At 47.4% G+C, this 23,609-nt stretch overlaps 1 protein-coding gene across 1 annotated transcript in view; it reads right to left on the bottom strand.

Moving 5' to 3' along the window:
* The window catches only part of LOC143841532 (alpha-2-macroglobulin-like protein 1), a 65,016-nt gene extending 44,426 nt beyond the window's left edge, over positions 1 to 20,590 (bottom strand). Inside the window, exons 1-11 of the mRNA XM_077345916.1 lie at positions 20,444 to 20,590; positions 16,738 to 16,921; positions 14,817 to 14,852; positions 13,849 to 13,993; positions 13,049 to 13,101; positions 12,397 to 12,417; positions 9,370 to 9,538; positions 8,364 to 8,448; positions 5,228 to 5,345; positions 3,507 to 3,621; positions 1,388 to 1,497 (exon numbers count right to left, since the gene is read on the bottom strand). Of these exons, the coding sequence (XP_077202031.1) occupies positions 1,388 to 1,497; positions 3,507 to 3,621; positions 5,228 to 5,345; positions 8,364 to 8,448; positions 9,370 to 9,538; positions 12,397 to 12,417; positions 13,049 to 13,101; positions 13,849 to 13,993; positions 14,817 to 14,852; positions 16,738 to 16,921; positions 20,444 to 20,511 (1,104 nt within the window). The 5' untranslated portion in view covers positions 20,512 to 20,590. The remainder of the gene's footprint in view (positions 1 to 1,387; positions 1,498 to 3,506; positions 3,622 to 5,227; positions 5,346 to 8,363; positions 8,449 to 9,369; positions 9,539 to 12,396; positions 12,418 to 13,048; positions 13,102 to 13,848; positions 13,994 to 14,816; positions 14,853 to 16,737; positions 16,922 to 20,443) is intronic.
* Between the last annotated feature and the right edge of the window lie 3,019 nt (positions 20,591 to 23,609).

The following is a 23,609-nucleotide window of genomic DNA, read 5'->3' as shown; positions in this document are numbered from 1 at the left end:
GATGCTGAGGATTGAACCTGGGTCCTTCTGCATGCCAAGCAGATGCTCTAATACTGAGTCACAGTTTTGCCTTGTAGAAGCTGGGTCTGAGTGTCTCACGGAAATCTACTACCTCCCTCACCGGATTCTCTTCTCCTGTAGATCTGATTAGTCACATTGGGTGCAAGTGAGATCTTGGGATATTTGTGGACTGTATGCTAAATATGAGCCGACAGTGAGATGCGGCAGTAACCAACCCCCGGGGGAATGCAGAAACTAAGGCTTCTAGCTGATGTGGGCTGATATAATTTTAAATGATTTTAATCGGTAAATATTTAATGCATTATTGATTTTAATGATATAAACTGCCCCAAACAGGTATATACCAGGAGAGGTGGTATAAACATTTAATTGTAAATAAATAAATAAATAAATAAATAAATCTGGAGGGCCACAGTTTGGCCATCCCTATGGTTTTGCCACATGTTGGCTGCTCTTTGAGGGTACTTTCCACCAGCTTGTTCATGCCCTGATCTGGATGGTCCAGTCTGGACTGCTGTTGTCAGATCTTGGAAGCGAGCAGGGTCGGACCTGGTTAGTCTTTGAATGGGAGACCCCCAAGGAAGTCCAGGGTCGCTCCGTAGAGGCCAGCAACAGCAAGCCACCCCCAAATGTCTCTTGCACAGAGAATGTCTCTTGCACGGAGATCCCTCTGGGGTTGCCAAAAATTAGGTGCCACAAGCCAATCCTCTTTCACTGCACACTGAATATCCTCATTGTCTAGACCAGTGGCTCTAAACCTTCCTAATGCTACTTTAATACAGTTCCTCATGTTGTGGTGACCCCCAACCATAAAATTATGCAAGTGCTCTTTCCCAGAAATTAAACCAAAACTGACCAATGGCGTGAAGATCCATTCTTCATAATTGTATATCAATTGGTTTTTTCCCAGGGTATCTCATTACAGTTCTGTCTCTTGTCCCACCATGCCGATCTCGCTCTTTTCCACTGCTCCAGACAGACAAACGCTCTATCTCGATCTACCCCGCAAGGCTGTTGTGTGGATGGTGCCCCCCCGGCCAAGCTGCTTGCCTTCTGTGAAAGGGTCGTTTGACCCCCAAAGGGGTCCCAACCCCCAGGCCGAGAACCACTGGTCTAGACCTACATTGTGTCATCTGTTTTGAGTCTCAGTGAGAATGTTTAATATTATTTTAAATGTTTAACATTCTTTTAAATGCCCTATTTTATGACTATTTACTGGCTTGCCAATATTTTGTAATAATTACAGTGCAGTTCTGGGTTTTAAGTGTTTTTGTACCTGGCTTGGAGCCGTATATTAATAAATCTGAATCGGATCCAGCAACTACATTAGACCAAGGAAAGAGGAGAGTGGGGGGGGGGAGATTACCTTGCCAGTGTAAGGAAAGCCCTGTTTATAGAATGGATTGAGGTTGACGAAGTTGATTGACACTTCCTTGCTGTAGAGAGACAAATTCTCATCTGCCTTATTTGTTGCTCCTGCACAGAGAGAGGTGAAATGTGAAAAGAGTTACAGCAGAAAAGTAAAAAAAGCACCATGTCCTTCCTTTGACAGCCTCGTAATGAAGTTATCAGGACAGAGCTAAAGAGGCTTAGGAGAACTCCTTGGAGGGGAACTTATCTGGGGGTCATAGAGCAGTCTCATGAAGATCACTCAAATTCAAATTTATTTTAATACAGCACTGCGGCCAGATAAAACAGATAGCGAGAAAAAAACATTTCAGAGTAGAAAATTGCAAAATCAGGGAGCCAGTACAAAATTTTAAATATATAAAATTGTATAATTGATGGGTACATAATAAAAATACATAGTAAAATTCCTCTAAAAATCTTCACTTAAGCTTAAGTTGTCTTTCCCGTGTGCTAAGCACATGAGCACAAAATCTGGCAACCTGCTTAATAATATGGCCCCTACTATTCCACAGGAGGAATTTTAGTTTTTCTTTGTTTGAGCTGGTGGAGGAATTCCTGAGTAATGGGGGGGATGAATTTATTTCTCGCAGAGCTAAAAGTAGGGCACCTTAAGAGGACGTGTTCGATTGACTCTATCTCCCCGGAATTACAGGGGCAGAGTCTTTCAGCTAATGGGGTTTTCTTGAAGCGACCCACCAGCATGGCAGAAGGTAACGCAGAGCATCTAGCTCAGGGGTAGTCAAACTGCGGCCCTCCAGATGTCCATGGACTACAATTCCCAGAAGCCCCTGCCAGCGAATGCTGGCAGGGGCTTCTGGGAATTGTAGTCCATGGACATCTGGAGGGCCGCAGTTTGACTACCCCTGAGTGTGAATGCTCTCCTATAGTATTTTGTTTCCAAATAGGAGAGATAGTCTGCAGAGGCTTGAATATATCTGGAACACAGTGGTGCACCATAACTAGGGAAGCGAGAAAGGTCAGTTTGACGCTCTGTGTCCTCATGAAGATCACTCATACACAGGAGAGAGAGCCCATGGAAACACTGCTCCTCCCCTTTTCAAGCCCAATGGACATGTCTTTTGAAGATAGACACCACAGGGCAATGTTAAAACATAGGTCAACAGGCCAGCCATTAATAGGACATAGAATTATAGAATCCTAGAGTTGGAAGGGTCATACAGGCCATCGAGTCCAACCCCTTGCTAAATGCAGGATCACAAATCAAACGGTGTTTTTGGAAGATGGATCCAAAATAAAAGGTAGAGCTGGCTGAGACAGAAAACAGGGTTGCACTTATCTGTAACTGTTGTTCATTAAGCGGTCTTCTTTGCAGGTACACATTGGGAGTAAGTGCTCACAGACCATCCAAGGAAAAGATTTCCAAAGTTCTCTAGCAGCCTAGGAGAACTCCTCCTCTCTTGAGCACTTTTCTACCAAAATGACGAGGAGGAGGGGCACTAATCCCCCAGGTATCTTCATGCTGCTGCCAGTGACCCCAAGAAATGAAAGTTCCAGGGAGTTTACAGCGGGCAGGAGGGAGGAATGTGTGCCTGCACAGAAGACTACGGAGCCTGCCAGCAGTTTTCCTTGTGCCTGGCAACTGTCTTTAGAAAGTTACAGGTAAGTGCAACCCTGTTTTCAGTGTTGTGGATTCTGTGCAGTCTCACATAGGGAATGAATGTGACTTTATTAATTCTGGCATGCAACCGAAGCCTTAGAGAAAAGAGCTGTTCTGAATCCAAGGCTCTATCATGCCACACTTCACCAGGAAAGGGGAGGGAATGCCTTTATTAAGCTTAGAGCAAATTAAAAAAGCTCTGGAGATTAGTGTTATCAAATCATGCCTCCAGGGGAAACCGATGACAGACAGACTAAGGAGCTCCATTGGGCCATGGAACATGAACAGATACTGGTTGCCAATGCTGAAGGAAACACAAACACTGGAATGCTTCATTGAAGAAGCAACCCTCGGTGACCCCAAAAGGAAACTAAACCATCAACAAATTGCTAAGGTTACTCAAGCTCCCAAAGAAGGAGGAAGGTATTTCCCTTTTCCCCTTTTGTTTCCCTTGTACCTGTTTCTTCATCGACAAATTCCGCAGAAAGGGAAATGTAGCTCCCAAAACCTGCTTCAGTCATATTAATGTCAGCACCGTGAATGATGAATGAAACACAGCCATATCTGTCTGTCTGTAGTCATATAGGGGAAAAAAAAGTGAGCTGAGATGTGCCAAGAGGTGCCAAGATGGGAGGTGAAAGTTGCTGGAGAAGGAAATGGTTATTGAATCATATATTCTAATAGCTAAATCAGCCCAGTCTGAGGATATTTAAACCTGGCAAATGGGGCTCTGCGCAGAAAGGACAGATCCCAGCCTCTCTACTGCAGAGGAGGAGGGGTCCTACATATTACACCATCTGGGTGAAGTGTTTGAACCCAGAACAAAGGGTTCTGGTGAACCCGTCCCCCCAATCCAGAGTTAGGAATCCTTCCTGGGAGATATCCTAAGCTCTGCCCATGAGGTCCTCTGGCACATATCGCACATCTCTTTCCCTCTTCAGCTCAACGTAAGGGGAAGGCTTTAGCCTCTGTGCCCTGTTGTTGGCCATCCCAGGGGAACTGGTTGACCATTGTGTGAGATAGGAGGCTGGACTAGATAGACCACTGGTATAATCCAGCAGAGCTCATTCTGTGTTTCTGTGCAAAGGTTGGTGTTCCAACACGTAGCACAGTAGATTATGAAGGAAAATAAAGGCAAAGTTAACCTTACTTCCTGTTTAATTGTAGCTAGTCTATCATTCAGAAAGGAAATGCATGGAGGAGAGGACCCAGGCTGATCCTACATTTGAAATGTGCATGTTTTTACCATGTCGGCTCCTTCTCTACTATAGAGAAAAAACAGCTGAGAAATCCCCCCCCAAAGGTCAATAGAATGACACAGCAGTGCATTTAAGATTGCTGTGATCCTGTTCCTTGGATCACCTTCATTTACACTGCTTAATCCCCCTGAGCTTCACGGGGCAAGACAGAATACAAGTAAATACTCTTCCCAACCCCATCCCCATTTCTTTGGCTTCTGACAGAGACAACGGGTAAAGGCAATAGGGCCAGGAGGTATTCTGCATCCCCCAATTAAAAAAACATTTTAAATTGCAAGCCCATTTACGCCATTGTTTTTAAAAATGTTTGTGGTCATGCATTCTGCGGGAAATGTTCGAATACAACGTCCCAAGCAGTTCTACATTACAGAATATCTACGTTGTCGTTATCTGCCTAGCCAAAAGGGTCTTCCAGAGTCTCTCATGGGTCCCAATGGGTATTCTTGTCATTCATTTTAGTACGTCCCCCAAAGTTGCCATCTTCGTCTCCCACCCCTCCCTTACTTATGGCAATCGTCCCCCATGGTTTTCCCAGTGGTTGTTATTCCACTCTGTGCCCTGCCATTCCAGGCCCAGAGTAGTTTATCTGAGTGTGATAGAGAATCCATTGCGTATTTTCTTTGTAACTGTTTTCCTACTATAATACATTTCAATGGAGCCCATGCAAGTCAATTAGCATTCTTGCCACCCATTATCTCCCGTGGTTCCCACAGGAAAAGTCAGCATTTGGCAAGTTTCAGAAGCCTTCAGTCATAACACGCTGAAGGCATGCTGAGTAGTGTGAGCACCGTGTAACCAAAAATGACTTTTCTGTAATGCAAAATGCCCCCAGGTCTCTGATCCCTGAAGCACCGGAAAGAGCAGACCCTCTATTCACCCTCTATTTTGCCCAAAGAAACCCACTTCCCAGTGAGCTCACCTGGCCTGTGTACTCCTTTTCGATTTCTGCGTAATCGCCTGTCATCAACATATAATATGCCGTGGTCCTACGGACAGTGAGATCTACTTTTCCATGAACAGGTTTCCCATAGGTGTACCTGTGGTCAGAGATATTGGCAAGGAGGGGAGGGGAGGGGAGAGGGAATCAAGTAGGCTTTAATCTACAGACATGGTTCCCAACCCTTCTGGTATGGTGACCCACAAGTCCAAATTTACTTGGCCTGGTGACCCAGCCAAGGTTCGCCCAAGGTTTTTTGCCACCCTAGGCCATCTGTGACCTTAGTGCCATTCCAATTTGACACACCATTAAACATCTAAGTAGCTGTTTTTGAGAAAACAACGGAAATTGCACTAAGGAAGAAGCTGCCCCCACTATGGACACCAAACGGGTGGCATTCCGACAAACCCACCCCTTTCCAGTCTTTGCCCCCCCCTTCATTACTATGTCTATTCCCCCCACCCAAGATTCAAAGAAATTTCCTCTGGTAACCATCAGGTCATGTTTGACTTGATCATTATGTGGATTCTGTGAAGAAAAAAAAAGATCCTAATGGACGATATGTCTCCTGGGTCAGATTGTGGTTCCAAAATACAAAGGAGAGCCATGAGTAGGGCAGGGGGAGCCATCTGGGATGGCTGGCCTACAACCCACTTTCAGCAGCTTTGTGACCCACTTTTGGGCCTGGCCCACAGGTTAGAAATTGCTGGTCTAGAGCAAGGAGGGTGGCTCAGAAGCCATGGATGGCTCTTCTGGGGCTGCTTCATGGTTTTGAGGAAGTGGGCCCAGCATTTGCTCAGCGAAGTTTGGGATTGTCAGGTCACTGCGGGTATCCCTGAGGTACAGGTCTCATGCCAGGGATGGAAGAAAAGTTGGCTCTTTTGACCAAGGGTAGATAAGCAGCTCCAGGGTGAGAAAGCTCCGGAGTCTTCCAGTTAGAGCAGGGGTAGTCAAACTGCAGCCCTCCAGATGTCCATGGACTACAATTCCCACAAGCCCCTGCCAGCGTTTGCTGGCAGGGGCTCGTGGGAATTGTAGTCCATGGACATCTGGAGGGCCGCAGTTTGACTACCCCTGAGTTAGAGTCTGGGGACTGTAGGGGGAGAGACCTCAGCAAGGAACAATGTCACAAAGTCTACCCTCTACAGCAGCCATTTTTGCTGACCTCTGTCATTTGGAGATCTGTTGTAATTCCTGGAGACCTAAAGGCCCCACCTGGAGGTTGGCACCAGAAGTCGCTGTGCAAAGAACTCCTGTATGATAAACTCATGATCAAAAATCAAATATTTTTTTACAAAAATACAATAAATGTTACAAAACTGCTGTAGATTTCTTATTTCAGATATCACACTGTTGTCCGCACGAAGACCTAGCTGAAACTTCGTTTCACCAAGTTCTTGCTTCTTCAGTGGACTTACAGTGGACTTACAAAGGACAAGCATCTAACGATGTGTCCACATAAAGGGACTTTTGTTGGAATTGCAATCAGGAAGTAAGTTGGTGAAGTCAACTCTGAAGGGTTGTTATTGTAAAATTGTTAGGCTGCTAAGCTCTACCTATGTGCTCACTAGTGACACCTGGGATTGTAGTGGAAAAATCCCAAACTCATGATCGGGATTCCCTTGTTTTAAGCTGGGCTCCCATATATTTCGTCCTTCTTCAGGAAGAGAGGCTCTTCTGTTAGCAAGGAGGAGCTGTACCCTCTATTACCCTCTCTACTCTCTCTATCTGCTGATGTGTGGGTATGTAGTCTGCTTGCAGCCTAGCCATAGAGGCTTGCAATGTGTTGTTTTTGTAACTACTCTATGTTTTTGAATATGAATATGATATATATTCATATGTAATATTTCCAGTAAAGATTCTCTCTTTTAAACCCCAGAGTACTGTGAGTATGGATCTGTGCCTCATTCACAAAGGTAACTCATAATTGCATAGTTTCAAAATGCTCTGTTACTCTGCAGCTCTATCCCTCTGGAGGGACTCAGGACCAAGCCAAATCCAAAAGTCCCAATAACCGCATGGTTTCCAGCTATCTCCACAATCTTTCCAGCTCACAGAAACATCTCTTCTCCAACAATTCAGGAATGACCTGGGGTGAGAACTTGGGCAAATATCTAGGCACTTGTTCTACATAGTTTGGTGAATCCAATAAAGAAGCAAGAACTTGGCAGCAATTTTGTAAAATTCATGTGCATTTTTCCTGAGCATTTGAATATTATATTTTTGTTTAAAAAGCATTTTTGATTTTGAGTTTATCATAGAGGGCATTTTAGCATAGTGATTTCTGGTCCGTTGTATCATATCCACACACTGAGTAACCCCCTTGCTGGTCTCTTTTTCCTACTTGGAGGTTGGCAATCCTAAGTTTTCCACACAACATAGATTGAGTGCTGCTGGTCTGGAGCAATGGTTTCTCAAGCTGTAGTCCAAGGAAGCTCCTCAGGAGCTTAACAGCAGCTCCCCGCTGAGAAGAACAAATGTGGCAGGGAAACGCAACTGCATTTCCCACTGTGCCCTCATGCTGGCCTACAATGCTTAGTCACTGTGGGTTTGAGAGACTCTCAGCTCACAGGGGTTGGCTGCAGAGAACAACAAGGTCATGCCCTGAAGCTCAAAAGCACAGATGGCTTTCAAAGGGAATTAGACAGACTCATGCAGGATAGGTCTATCCGTGGCAACTCGCCATGGTGACCAAAGGGTAGCTGCACATTTGGAGGCAGAATACCATTGCTAGGAGGCCACATCAGGGGAAGGCCTTGGCCTCTATGCCCTGCTGTTGGACCTCCAGAGGAATTGGCTGACCACTGGGTGACACCGGATGCTGGACCACTGGCCTGATCCGGCAGGGGTCATTTTATGTTCTTAATCTGAAAGCCCTAAGGGTATAAAGCAGGGGAGGTCAAAATGTGGCCCTCCAGATGTCCATGGACTACAATTCCCATGAGCCCCTGCCAGCATTTGCTGGCAGGGGCTCATGGGAATTGTAGTCCATGGACATCTGGAGGGCCACAGTTTGACCACCCCTGGTATAAAGCATGAATGGTACTTAGGAACTCTTTCCCCTCAGTCAAAGCACTTTAGTCTCCAGCAGGGATTAGAAAGCTCCACAAAGACTCACTTTCCACATACTTTGACCAGAAATTCTTCATCCGTGAGGGTGACAAATGGAGGTAGATCAAACAGTACTTCAAATTTTGGGAGTTCTGCAACACATTGGGAAGAGCAATGGTGAATGGCAACAGGGAAATACAACAGTTCACATAGTGGCAAATCCAGAGTGCCCCAGCAACAAATTCCCTAAATGCTGAATGAAATTATGAACAACTCCTGCCCTTATTTTGGGAATACATGAACAAGTATCTAATGCCAGGACGTGCCACCAGCAGTTGGCTGGCTGAGTTTCCAATAATTTCAAGGGATGGTAACCTTCACTGACATGTTTCCAAGGCCCAGGACAACTAGGTGTGAGAAGATGTTACAGCGAGGGGCGGTATATGAATCAAATGAGTAAATGAATTAAATGAATAAATTAGGATGTGATTATTCTAGACCCTGACCTGGACAGCCCAGTCTCATCAGAACTTAGAAATTAAGCAGGGCTGACCCTGCCTCATGCTTGAATAGGAGGCCATTACAGACACCTGGGGCTGCTAGACAAAGGCATGCAAGCTGCATCTTGCTTTGAAAACCCTGGGCAGGGGTAGCCAAACTGGAGCTCTCCAGATATCCATAATATCAGGGTCATCTAGTCCAACCCCCTGTACAATGCAGGACACTCACAACTACCTGCCCACCCACAGTGACCCAAATTTCATGCCCAAGTACTGCGTGGCATTTTCATCTTGTTCCCACATCCATTAATTATGAAAAGCATTCCGTTGCCATGTGTTATCGGGTATCTTGGGCTACCTGACGAGACCGAGATGAATCAAAGTATTAAATATTATTCCAAAAGGAGTGAAGTGAAAGAAAAACTTAGGCTTTTAGAGCCTCTCTTCCTTTCATTTGCAGGGGGGGAAAGGGTCCTTTATGAATTTTTATAGACTTCACGTCTCGACGCTGAGCCCCCCCCCCCGACTGCTGCCAAAGTGACACCCCCCTTAAACCCCCCATTAAACACTCACCGTATTCCCCCACTGCAAAATAGGTCTCGCCTCTGGGGGGGATGCCGTCTCCCACTTTGATGGTATACATTCCCTCGGCCGCTTCAGAGGCCAGGGGGAAGGAGAAATCCGCAATGCCTTGTTGGGTCTCCACATCCAGCCACTGGCCGATCCGGTTCTCATTGGGATCCTGGCCGTAGGGGTAAGATGGAAAGAACTGTGAAGTTCACAGTCAGGCTGTAAAAGTGCTGAGGTGTGTGGGGGTTAGAGACTGTGTACAAGGAGAAAACCAAAGAGCTGCGTCAGTCCCTGGGAGATTTAATAAGATGGCCAAGGCCAATGATGCACTTAATCATGGGGCTGCAGGAAGATGGTGGACAATTCCAGAAATACAACAAAGGAGAGAAAGAATCTACCCAGCGGCTTAATTAAAGATCCAAAGTTTAAGAGTCTCTGTTATCTCTTTTGTTTACCCTTGGACTCTGCCAGAACTGCCTCTAGATTGTTTTCCATTTTCAGTGTCACTCTCCACACCAGAAGAGCGTTAGCCTAATTCTATTTTTAACTGGTTAACAAGAACGGACTCGTTTTGCCACTGAAGAAAGCACTGAAGTCGGAAAACAAGTGCAGAGAGTTCAGAGCCCAACCTTTGGAGCAACGTAAAACCTTGCTTAAAGAGTATAGGTTCTGCTTCAAGGGTTGCGACTCCAACTTTCACATGGCAAGAGACTGTAGAGCCACCGTCAAATGTCTCATTTGTAAAGGCAAATGACATCCAGCAGCATCCAGACTCTGCCTCACCACAGTGGTCACCCAGTGTCTCTGTGGCAACAGAAGTTCAGGGCAACCCTGGGGCAACGAGGATGATCTGGGGCCAAGGGACCAAGCCCTATGAAGACAGGTTGAGGGACTGGGGAATGTTCAGCCTGGAGAAAAGGAGGCTGAGAGGGGACATGATAGCCCTCTTTAAGTATTTGAAAGGTTGTCACTTGGAGGAGGGCAGGATGCTGTTTCCGTTGGCTGCAGAGGAGAGGACACGCAGTAATGGATTTAAACTACAACGATATAGGCTAGATATCAGGAAAAAATGTTCACAGTCAGAGTTGTTCAGCAGTGGAATAGGCTGCCTAAGGAGGTGGTGAGCTCCCCCTCACTAGCAGTCTTCAAGCAAAGGTTGGATGCACACTTTTCTTGGATGCTTTAGGATGCTTTGAGCTGAACCTGCGTTGAGCAGGGGGTTGGACTAGATGGCTTGTATGGCCCCTTCTAACTCTGTGATTCTATGATTCTATGATTCTAACTCCTGAAACCAACATCAGCACAAAGGTATGCGGAGACATTTATCTTAGGGGATCTTGCCAGTAGGGCTGAGCGTTTTGGCGCACCTCGGCCGCTTTGGCCAGAGCTCCCCCTCCCCTCTGCACCACAGTGCTGGCTGCCTCGGGCTTCCTCGATCGCCAAAGCGGCCAAAACGCCCAACCCTACTTGCCGTCAGATTTGCTTAGCCAAGGTCTATCCCATTTGTCAACCAGAGCGAGCCGTGAAAATGTACAAGATCCTTGACAGCCAAAGTATTCACTCGCTGGCTTTTTGGAACCCTTTGGAATCCATGGTAAGGAGATGTCATTCTCCCTGAGGGCGTATTCTGGGATCGAGGCATTAGAGGGAAGCACTCGATTCCACCTATTCAAATGCAATGCCTTGCCAAATGACCGCAACCAGATACCCACTGTCATCTGCATCTAAGGTGAATTGAATATTTTATCTCACAGCATTCCTTTAAGAATATCTCTAGGCACTGAGCCAGAGTGGGCCAAACCTCACAATGAGCAAGTACACCCAAAGAATTAGGTTTCAACTTTCAGATGCCTGCAAGAATAGGCAAATGGTCTTTGATTCAAATGAAAATAGTTTTGCATTAACCAGTTGTATGTTATCTGTTTTTCTTTTCTGGGATTTCCTCATGTAATCATACAGTGTTGTAAAGGTAAAGGTATCCCCCTGTGCAAGCACCGGGTCATGTCTGACCCTTGGGGTGACGCCCTCTAGCGTTTTCATGGCAGACTCAATACAGGGTGGTTTGCCAGTGCCTTCCCCAGTCATTACCATTTACCCCCCAGCAAGCTGGGTACTCATTTTACCGATCTCGGAAGGATGGAAGGCTGAGTCAACCTTGAGCCGACTGCTGGGATTGAACTCCCAGCCTCATGGGCAGAGCTTTCAGACTGCATTTCTGCTGCCTTACCACTCTGCGCCACAAGAGGCTCCTTGCTGTACATATACTTATATGTACAACACTGTTGTATATTATATGTATAACAGTGTTGTACATATATTTATATTAGCTTTAAGGATATTGATTTTTGTGTGTGTGTGTGTGTGTTTTAATGCATTCCACACTGCAAGCCGGGTCATGACAATGGCAACTGAGAGCTGATTCAAAGAACCGGGCAGTTTTGGGTAAAATGTCAAAGGCTAATTACATAGACCAATTATGCATGGCGGTAGCCACACCTTGCCACTGCCGATTCCTAGTGGGTACAACGTGACATTTATGCCTGTTCTAGACCCTGTGAGGCTATAAGTCAGTGCTCCTGTGCCATCCATGGGCATTCTGATTGCCTCCTGCCCTGAGTGATTCTGCTGGGAGATTTCCCTGTAATCTTTTCATCAGGCAGTTTTAAGAGTACATAGAAATTCCTGTGTTCTGTTCCACGAATCTGCTGTTATTCCCTCAATAGAAAAAGCATGTGGAGGAGTGGAGAATCACACCTGGCTCTTCAGATCACAGTCTTCCGCTCTAACCACTCCACCACACTGGTCCTCATGAGTACAAGGTTTTGAAGATAAACGAAACCAGTATTCTTCTCATCTTAAGAAGCAATCTTAGCTCCTTAAATCACACACGCTGAATTTCACAGCCATTCATTTCACATTGCACAATATTTTAATTTTGACCAGGCACAAAATGTGTCCAGCTGAACATTAGAGTGAAACAGGCAAAGGAGAGGCACGCCCTTATATACAGAATGACTCCTAGTTACTTACCGTCAACTGTATCAAAGGGATCTGCAAGGACAAAAGAGAGGCAAGAAAAGAGCTATAAGAAACAAAACTCAAACTCATTCCCCTAACATAAGGGGACCAGATTGTCCCATTTTTGGAGGGACATCTGGGGGCACCTGGCAAATTGTACTTATGTTGAAAGTAAAAAATGTATATAACAGTACTATTTTTGCGTTCTATGCGTTCTATGAACAATTTTGTTGATCCATATAGACCAAATTTTAATCAAGAACCCCCCCCAGTAAATGGTGTCCTGCTTTATCAGTGCTAAAATCTGGTCACCAGGACTATTTTGGAGGGTGGACTCTGTGGCACTGTTCCCCACTGAGGGCACCTTGTCCTCCCCAGGCTCCATTCCCAAATCTCCAGCTGCTTCCCAACCTAGATCTGGCAGCCCTACTCCCCACTCCGCCCTGGGCCAGCAGGGCGACACCTGGCCACCTGGCCAGCAGGGGGACTACTTGCCTGGGCCCAAGCAAACGATGAGACTTGTTTCGATATAGCAGTTAGGTCTGGGTGTCGTAAGGACCAAGCCCAGAGGAGATCTCTGTTTGGGGGCCCTGGCTCTGGTGAGGAGACCAGCCTGCTAGCCTTTTCTGAAAGGCCGACCTTACGAAGAAGAAGCAACACTCACCGTTTCCTGCAGGGCCTTGAGCTTATTATCGAGCTTCACAATTCGAAACCGGACTGGAAAAAACAGAGGTTAAAATATATTTATTTGTTGTTCGTACACGACATCACCACCACAAAGACTCACACGATGAAAATCCTCGCTCTGCCAAATTATGGTTGCCACCCTTCCAGTCCTGATTCGATGCTGGCTCACAAGCAGCAGGAACAAAGGGGTTCTTTTGGGATTAATGGATGGGCAGCCATGGAACTTTATATATGACGATGTCAGCCACTCTTATTGGCTCAAAGAGGGAAAGATACGACCTTACCCTCTGTACAGGAATGGCTGGTGAAGGTGATGGAATGTGCAGAGATTGCTCTCTTGGTCCGAGAAAAAACAATATCTTCAATTATGGCTGATTACAAACTCATACAGGGGTGCTCTCCAGATGTCCATGGACTAAAATTGGCTCTCTAGACCAGGGGTGTCCAAACTGTGGCTCTCTAGATGCCCATGGGCATGCCAATTGGCCATGTTGATTAGGGCCCATGGGAATTGCAGTCAATGGACATCTGGTGAGCCACAGTTGGTCAAGACATTACGATGCCCTTGCCGTTTGGAACAAGCATTTCCGTTGCGTTGCGACTCTTGCTTGTGCCCACTGGAGTCCTTGCAGCCTTCCTTGTTGACGGAGAGGAGGGTCCTTTGGTCTCCTGCAAGCAGCCCCACTTGGCCCCGCTTTCCCCAGCTTAATTCTTCTTCCCTGTTAGCCCTGCCAAGATGGTGCAGAAAGCCCCGCAGGGCCCAAGGGCCAGGCCTACCTGTCTCTCCAGGCTTGTAAAAGGGCTTATCCGTCTGGATTATGTCGCGGATGAAAACGTCCTTGACCAGCACCTTCTTCCGGCCCTCGAAGCTCACGCTGTCACCCTTGCGGACGAGGATATGCACGTGGGCCACTTCTTCCTCCTCCAGGACACAAATGGGAAAAGCGCTTTCAGAGCAGGAGGCCAGAAAACAGGCAGCCCTTCAGAAAGTGGCGCAGGTGTTCTCTGCTGCGGAACTGGAATTGTTTTTGGAATCCCAAACTGGCCAGGAACAGGCATGCAAGACCCCCACCCAACCTGCTGGCACCATCTTCCTCTTGCCACTCCCTCCCAAGTCCGTTGCTCATCTCCTTCCCAGCCTGGTCTTCCTTGGTCCCCTCTTCCTTTCCCACCTAAGCCATTTTGGTCTTTGCTCACCTGTCTGTCCTTCCTTGATCTCCCCCTCCTTTCCCTTCTAAGCCAATTCATAATCCTTTCCTTCACCTTCCTCTATCACGGTGGTTCTCAACCTTCCTAATGCCACGGCCCTTTAATACAGTTCCTCATGTTGTGGTGATCCCCAAACCATAAAATTATGCAAGGGTTCTTTCACAGAAATTAAACCAAAACTGACCAAGGGCATGAAGATCCATGGTTCAGGATTGTATATAAATTGTTTTTTTTCCCGGGATTTCTCAGTTCAGTTCTGTCTCTTGTCCCACCATGCTGATCTTGCTCTTTTCCGCTGCTCCAGACAGATGAATGCTCTATCTCAGTCTACCCTGCAAGGCTGTTATGTGGATGGCGCCCCCCCCCCCCCGGCCAAGCTCCCTGCCTGCCGCAACCCCTGTGAAAGAGTCATTCAACCCCCAAAGGGGTCCTGACCCCCAGGTTGAAAATCACTGCTCTATCACGTACATTTTTCTCCTAGGGCCCAAAATACATTTGGCAGGAGTAGAGAAGTGGCTGGCGGATGTGAGACTTACCTCTTCGGTATTTCCTGTGGGAGTGAAGGCTGGCACCTGAGAGAGAGAGAGAGGTGGAAAGAAAAGGTGGAGAGCTCCATTAGCATTAAAGCCCTTCCATTTTGTACAAGACGCTTCCATGAGTGGTGAGATACGGAAATCCAGGGGCTTTACGCACCGGGATCTTTGTTGCAAATTGGTCACTGAATGAAAAATCGCCATTTAAAATAGTGGAATTCGTCGTTATGCATACCTGCCTTTGTAGTGGAATCCAGTTGCGTTTTGTAGCGTTTCCCACAGCTTCCGGTCTCGGCAGAAATCGCTAGAAAGGAAGCGCTATTGCCAAGCTCGTCCCGCCCCTGGCCGTCAAGCAGCCAATGGGCAGCCGTTAGCATGCTCCCAAACAGCCCCTTTCCCTTTAAGAAAGGTTTTTTTAAAAAAAAAACAGACCCATTGTAACGAATCTGTGTAGATTCGTTGCAACGGAGAGACCCATCCAGCTGCCTAATGTGAGCTGTCGTTTGATCGTATGATCGTTGCCACGCTGCCTCGAGTGAAAAAAAAAAAATCCCCCCCCCTCTCGCGGGCCCGATTTTCGGCTGAATTAATGTGTAAAAAATAAAGGGACTTTATTTCAGCAAACGGGCTTTTCTGTGGTTTGTGCTTAGTGACTAAAGGGGAAGGACTGAAGCCAGGGAAGCCTCTAAACAGAAAGAGGCTCGCTGGTGCGTTTATCCCCACTCGCTCGGAGAAAAAAAAAATGGCGATCGCTTCGCCGGAAGTTTGGAGGACAGGCTCAGGAGGAGGGACTTTGAAGAAACCGCAACAATGTTAACGCACAGGTCTTTTTCGCTAGTGTTGCAGATTGGTTGCAAGAGTGTAGCGCTTTCCGGAGGGTGAATCCACTTTTTGGGATTCCCCTGAAAGTGCTACAAGGAAGTGCTTTTTGCTGATTGGTTTCAGGTGTGTGGCAGATTGTCTACGACGTCGTGCGTTATTGCAAATCGGTAGCGTTTTCAATTAGCAACCATTGTGCTATTTTGAAGGCGTGCAAAAAGGCCCCCAGTCTTCTCCCAAACCTGCTTTTGGTCCATGGCTGCCAGGTCCCCCCTGGCCACTGGCAGGGGTGGGGGGTAGGGTTGCCAGATCCAGATATGGGGATGGGGCCTGGGGAGGACAGGGACCTCAGAGGGGTACTATGCCATAGAGTACCCCCACCAAAGCATCCAATTTCCAAAGGGAACTGATCTCTGTAGCATGGAGATGAGCTGAAGGCTGCCCTCCCTATCCAGTCTTCATGGGTCCATAGTTGCTGACTTCAGGTTGAGCAATTCTTGAAGATTTGGAGGTAGAGCCTGGGGAGGAAAGGGTCTAGGGAAAGGACGGACCCCTCTGTGGCTTAATGTTGAATAATCCACTGTCCTGTGCTGCCGTTTCCTCTCGGGTCTTGTCCAGAGATCGGTTGTAATTCTGGGAGATGTCCAGGCCCCATCTGAGCCAGAAGGCCAATGAAACTCAACAACGTCATGTGGAAGCTAAAATGAAGGAGTGGAATCTGGACAACCTTTCCTGCTCACCCAAAGCACCTTTGTCAGTGGGATAGAACTTTTCTGTCTCTCCCGTTCCCACTGATCTCCCCCAATGTTGCTCCTTGGGGAACAGGGGCCCTCAGAAATAGCCGGAGAGGCAAACGGAGCATCTGAAGCAGCAAGAGGGATCAGTGGGGTTTGAGGGCCACCTCATGGTATCTCATTGGACATTGTATCTGAGGAAGTGTGCCTACTCACGAAAGCTCAAACCTTGAATAAGGCTTTGTTGGTCTTAAAGGTGCCCCCCTGGACTCTAAATTTGTTCTGAAATAAAACAAATGCATAAATGTTTTATTGGACTAGGTGGCCTGTATGGCCCCTTCCAACTCTATGATTCTATGATTCTAATGTACCTGGAAGCTGATGCACTCAAACGTTCCTGGCTTTGCCACATCCTTCTCCACTATGGAATGGTTCTGGGCCATCATCTCCAACGTAACCGTCAGGTGAACGCTCTCGGGGAGAGAACTGAGCAGTATACAGACTTTCTCCTCGCTGGGGTGAGACAGGATGGCCGGGACAACCATCATATAATGACTGGAAGAGAAAGAGAAGAGGTGGCCTGAGGGCTATTACACAGAGCTTTTGGGGGATTTCCACCCCATAAAGGCTCAGTTGTTCTTCGGATGCTGCAGGGGTTTGTTCTCCAGATGTCCATGGACTACATTTTCCATGAGTCCCTGTCAGCTGACAGGCGCTCATGGGAATTGTAGTCCATGGGCATCTGGAGAGCCACAGTTTGGCCACTCCTGCTGAATGGGATCGGTTATTATGGGAACCTAGGAAGATCCAGTTCTTTGAAGAACCAATCCCAGCCACTTTTGAAGGAACTTAATCCAGTGTGGTGGACTGCTTAAAGCAGGGGTAGTCAAACTGCGGCCCTCCAGATGTCCATGGACTACAATTCCTAGGAGCCTTTGCCAGCATTCGCTGGCGAATGCTGGCAAGGGCTCCTGGGAATTGTAGTCCATGGACATCTGGAGGGCCGCAGTTTGAGTACCTCTGGCTTAAAGCATCAGACTGGGATTTGGGAGGCTCTGGTTTGAAATCCCCCTCTGCCATGGAAGGTCCTTGGGTGACCTCGGGCCAGTCACTCAGTCTCATCTTAATGTACCTCACAGGGTTATTGTGAGGATAAATCGGAGGAGAGGCGAATGATGTAAGCTGCTTTGGATGCTCATTGGGGAGGAAGGCAGGGTACAAATAAAGGAAATAAATAAAATAAAATGCATATGAACCAACTTGAGCCTTGAGCCAGCCACATCTACTATAGGTGGTCCAGCACATTCAGCAGTCATTTTAACAACTACAACTATGTCTTATTCCACGAAAACTGCAGGACATGCAGAAGTCCCCAGGTTCAGTCCCCAGTATCTCCAGTTAACCTGTCTGGCAACTGGTATTTATTTATTTATTTGTCTCATTTGGGAAAGCCTTCCAGGGCTGCTGAAAAAGTCTTACAAAACCCTGGTTGAGAAAGCCTGGCTTCTAGCCAGAGGAAATGCCATAGTGTGACAATACACCTATATGATTTCCCCAGACCAACCAGAGTTTGAAAGGGCAACTCTATCTGCATTCCCAGTGAATTTCCAGGACAGGGAGGGTCTGTGGCTCAGTGGTGGACAATTTCCTAGAAAAGGAGACGGTCCCAAATTCAGTCCCAGGCATCTTCATCTAAAAAGATCAGGGGGTAGGTCAGGACCAACTGATGCCCTAAGTGCAACCTGACAAAAGTGACCCTCAACCCTTCCATTGTTTAACTGACAAAAAGAAGAAGATGAAGAGTTGGTTCTTAGATGCCGCTTTTCTCTACCCGAAGGAGTCTCAAAGCGGCTTCCAATTGACTTCCCTTTTCTCTACCTACAACAGACACCCTAATAGGAAGATGAGGCTGAGAGAACCCTGAGATTACTGAAGAAGAAGAAGGATTGGTTCTTATATGCCGCTTTTCTCTACCCGGAGTCTCAAAGGGGCTTACAGTCGCCTTCCTGTTCCTCTCTCCACAACACACACCCTGTGAGGTGGGTGAGGCTGAGAGAGCCCTGATATCACTGCCCGGTCAGAACAGTTTTATCAGTGCCATGGCGAGCCCAAGGTAACCCAACTGGCTGCATGTGGGGGAGTGCAGAATCGAACTTGGAATGCCAGATTAGAAGTCCGCACTCCTAATCACTACACCAAACTGGATATTTGTACCCCGTTTTTTACCACCTGTGGAAGCACTAGGTCATGTCTGACCTTTGGGGTGACGCCCTCTAGTGTTTTCATGGCAGACTCAATATGGGGTGGTTTGCCAGTGCCTTCCCCAGTCATTACCATTTACCCCTAGCAAGCTGGGTTCTCAGATAAAGGATATAAAGGAACTAAAGGAAATATTTTATTATTATTAAAATTATTTATTTAATACTAAAGAGCAGTAAGCAATATAAGCAAATTATGTACTTCCAACTAAGGCAACAAGGGAAATGCAAATGTTAACACTTTTTAAATGCATTTTTAAAATAAAAAGGGAAAAAATGCCAAAGTAACAAAATGATTGAAAATTCTTCTTAACCAACATCTCAAAGTTTATAAGTCAAAATACTGTATTTAACGACTGTAATTACGTGATCTTGAGAACATACTTTTGGATTCTCAAAATCCTTTTTCTGTAGAAATTAATGTTGATGGACAACTTAAAAAAAAAGATATTCTAATGGGAAAATGTCGTTATTTGTATGAAACAAAGCACCTTTAATTCCACTGCCTTCTAATCTTGAAAACTTGTCACATTTCAAAATACATGGGTCCAAAGAATGCTTGCAGTTGCCTACTTATAACTTTGGCCCATCCCGCACACATAGGATAATGCACTTTCAATGTCCTTTGGCAGCTGGATTTTCCTGTGCAAAACAGGAAAATCAACTTCTAAAGTGTATTGAAAGTGCATTATCTATTGTGTGCAGAATAGGCCCTAGTTTATCGTTTAAAAAGTTTTCTCCTCCTTTTTAAAATTGCAAAGTCCTGGATCAAGTCCTCAAAACTCATCCGGTGCAACAAATCGGCTTCTATTCTTAGCAGAGACCGGGAATCCAGCCTGTCTTGTTGCATTGCTCCCCTGGCTTCACACATTAACACCCTGCCTTCTCAGCGCCAGGGATTCCACTGCCTAGCATTTCTAATGAACAGCCATAAGAGAAGGAATGCCTGAGAAGAAATATTTCCTTCCTTGCTGCCCTAAACAGGTGCTTATTCCAGTTAAGGGTTAATCCAGGGCTGTGGTAAGTATAGATTCCAGATCACCCGGGCAGCCAGCAAGGGGATGGGGGTAAGGGGAGGTAAGAGTTGCCAGATCCAGACTGGGAAACTCCTGGAGACCTGGGGCTGGAGCCCAGGAGGACAGGGACCTCAGTGGAGTACAGCGCCATAGAGTCCCCACCCCCACCCCCAAAGTGGCCATTTTCTCTAGTCTGTAGTAATTCTAGGGAATTTCCAGGCCCCAGCTGGAAGATGGCATCCCTAGTGGTAGGTGATGTGACAGACCTCAGCCTGAAGCCTTGAAGAATCACCACCATTCTGAGTAGACCAGGGGTGGGCAAACTGTGGCCCTCCAGATGTCCATGGACTACAATTCCCATGAGCCCCTGCCGCTGGCTGGGGCTCATGAGAACTGTAGTCCATGGACATCTGGAGGGCCACAGTTTGTCCACTCCTGGAGAAGACAATACTAACCCAAGCATGGCTTCAGCGAGACAGAAGACAGAACACGTTTTAATTAGTTTCAGAAGTGCCCTCAGCTTGGCTCAAACCATGCACAAGAGCCTCTTGAAGGTTTACAAATTCAGCACGTTTCCCCCTTTTCATTCATTTTGTAGCGGGATATAAAAATGGAGATTGCTGAGGGAAAGCCCGTCTGGTTTCTCTCCCGCGTGAAGCACGACAAGACCCTCACAGAAAGAGATCAAGTGTCCTCCGTGCCTCATATCTGAAAAATGCACGGAAATCTTCCACGCTGAAGGTAAAGCGAACCATGTTCTGCCTCCTGTACTCCTCCCGAGAAAAGAGACATAAAAATCTTACGGCTCTGGAACCACTGAAGCTGTGGCAGATAGCAGAGTCAGGGCCCAGAGGAGCACGGAGACCTCCATGGTGGGTGGCGGAGTGCGAGAATGACTCCAGAGCTGAGCACCAGCCGCGCTGACTATTCGCCTTAAAGAGCCTGGCGGAGATCCCTCTGCGCCAAAGTACACATGAGCGGCAAGGTACATGCATTGCATTGCATTTCTCTGGGCCAATGCCAAGTCAATATTGACTCTGGCTAATCAGCAACATCAGTCCCCAATTCCCTTTTGCCCTCACTGTGGCTCTTTCTGAGGAGACCGTACAGTTGCCAACCTCCAGGAGGGGCAGAGTCCCCAAGTCCCTCCTGACCATGAATAGGGGAAGAGGGGGTGGGGTGGCAGATCTAAGTTGAGAAATTTCAGTAGATTTAGGGACGGAGGCCCGGGAGGACAGGGGATCCAGTGGGGTGGAATGCCATAGAGTTCTCCCTCCAGAGCATCCATCCATCCATCCCACCCACCCTCCTCCAGGAGAACAGCTCTCTGTAGGCTGGAGATGAGCTGTTATTCCGGGGGATCCCCAGGCCCCAACTGGAGGCTGGCGTCCCTAAGGTGGGAAAAACAAAAAAAAAAGGAACAGAAGCCCAGTCTGAGCAAAACAAGTGAGGAACCTGATGGCTGAGCAATGAATATATATATTAAGATTAAATACAAATATTTATTATTAAGTCATACGTGATATGACCATAGAGCAGGCTGTCTCAGCCAGGCTTTCGTGAATTCAGAGGACCGGCTTGGTTTATCTGTTTGCTTCCACGGACAGCCCACCTTTGTCACGGACACTCAAGGTTTATTACAAAATGTACGAACCTGTTCCAACCCACAAAGAGCAAGGGCCTCCAATGAGCAACGCTGTAGGGTCAGGATTGCAGAATGGACACGAAGCCTACGTGCATCTCAATGCGTTACCAAACAGATTTAGATGAACTTTATACTTGCAAGAAGGGCACATAAACAGAGAGGGAGAGATCGGACCGATGGTCAATGACCAGAAATTGATATCTATCAGCAGGGCAGATACTATTCTTCCAAGTCCAATCCAATCCCATGTTTGGATTTTCAGAAATATTTGCTGACCCCTGCCAAATGTTCTTAAGGAAACTTAGCATTAATAGATTGAAGGCAGGTCACCTTATGAAGCAGGGACTGATTAAAGACAAGAGCATTGTGGGCACCCCAGTTGAAGAGGAATGTAAAACTGGAGTGTGGAGGGCAACAAAGATGGTGAGGGGTTTGGAGACCAAGATGTATGAGGAAAGGTTGAGGGAGCTTGGTCTGTTTAGCTTGGAGAGGAGATGACTGAGAGGGGATCTGATACCCATCTTCAAGTATTTAAACGGCTGCCAAAAGGGTGGATGGAGCAGAGTTGTTCTCTCTTGCCCCGGAGGGACAGACCAGAACCAATGGGATGAAATTGATTCAAAAGAAATTCTATCTCAACATGTGGAAGAAGTTCCTGACAGTTAGAGCGGTTTCTCAGTGGAACAGGCTTCCTCGGGAGGTGGTGGGTTCTCCATCTTTGAAGATTTTTAAACAGAGGCTGGATAGCCATCTGATGGAGAGGCTGATTCTGAGAAGGCTCAAGGAGATGGCAGGTTACAGTGGATGAGCCATAGGGTTGTGAGTGTCCTGCATGGCGCAAGGGGTTAGACCAGATGACCCAGGAGGTCCTTTCCAACTCTATGAGTATGATTCAGGATAGAATCACGTAAGACAGGACAAGACATTCCTCAAGGAGGGCGGTCAGACATGATCACTATGAAGACCTCCATGGTTAGAAGCAGTGTACCTGTGAGGAGACGGGACACACAATAGGGGAGGGTCCCCAGTGCAAACCCTGTGGGCACCATAGCGCCAGACAACACCATTTTCTGGTGTCCGCTGGCTGTTTTTAGAACCAAGTTTGGCTTTTGCCCAGCGAGGTTCCTGGAGATTTGATTGGCTGTGCTTTGGCGGCCGCTGCCGCCACGTTTTGTGGCGGCAGGACCCACAGCGTATCAGAATCCCAAAGGTACCTACAGGCCCTCAAAGGTCAGGGGATGCTGCAGAAGAGGGCAGTCGGCCATGTGATGCATGAAAACGGGCAGAGCTGGAGGGCTGATGGACCTTGGAGAGGCCCAGCAGGGCCATCCTTGAGCCTGAAGGTTATTCCCTGTTGCAGGAGGGGTAGAAGATTGGGGCTTGTCTCAGAACACCAACTGACTTCCTGGCTGCGGTGACATTGAGTGGGGGAGCCCAGGCTAGCCTGATCCCGTCAGATCTCGGCAGCTAAGCAGGGCCAACCCTGGGTAGGATTTGGATGGGAGACCTCCAAGGATCTGGGAGGCAGTTCTTCCAAGGGACACCAGGGGTCATGATGCAGAGCCAGGCAATGTTAAATTCCCTCCGCACGTCCCTAGCCAAGGGCCTCCTGACTACACAACACGCACACACCTTACAATCTGCTCTCTTGCGACCACCGTCCTTTCCGATGGCTGCCGTGGTGGGCTCCTTTCCTCTGCCCCAAGGGGAGTATCCATCGTCACAAAGGGCACATCAGGACAAGCGGAGTTTGGACACAAGCCAAGCTAAACGTATGTGCTGAGCGGTGCTTTGTGTCTGCCTGCCCAATTACACCCCCCCCCACCCGGGTAGCCAGGTCACCCTTGGACACCGGTCAGGGATAAGGTTGCCAGATCCAGGTTGGGAAACTCCTGGAGATTTGGGGTTTGCGCCTGGGGAGAGCAGGGACCTCAGTGGGGTACAGTGCCTTGGAGTTCACCCTCCAAGACATCCATTTTCTCCAGGGGAATTGATCTCTGCCGTCTCCAGAGGAGTTGTAATTCCAGGGGATCGCCAGAAGCAGAAGCAGAAGCAGAAGGAGAAGCAGAAGCAGAAGCAGAAGAAGAAGAAGAGGAAAAGGAAGAGGAAGAGGAAGAGGAAGAGGAAGAGGAATTTGCTTCTGTAGACTAGAGAGCAGTTGTAATTCCAATTCCAATTTGATAGTTGGCATTCTTACCAACTCTCACCCCCCCACCACCACTCAGTTCCCCATGGGTAGACACTGCAAGGGAAGAGTAGAAAGCTACCTTTGAGAGGTCTCTCCTCCTCCCATTATGGGCCTTCCAGAGAGAGCCTTCCATGTG

This window comes from Paroedura picta, chromosome 7 (genome assembly GCF_049243985.1).
Source record: "Paroedura picta isolate Pp20150507F chromosome 7, Ppicta_v3.0, whole genome shotgun sequence".
NCBI lineage: Eukaryota > Metazoa > Chordata > Lepidosauria > Squamata > Gekkonidae > Paroedura > Paroedura picta.
Note: the sequence above shows the minus strand (reverse complement) of the source record. Positions and strands in the feature narration are given on the sequence as shown.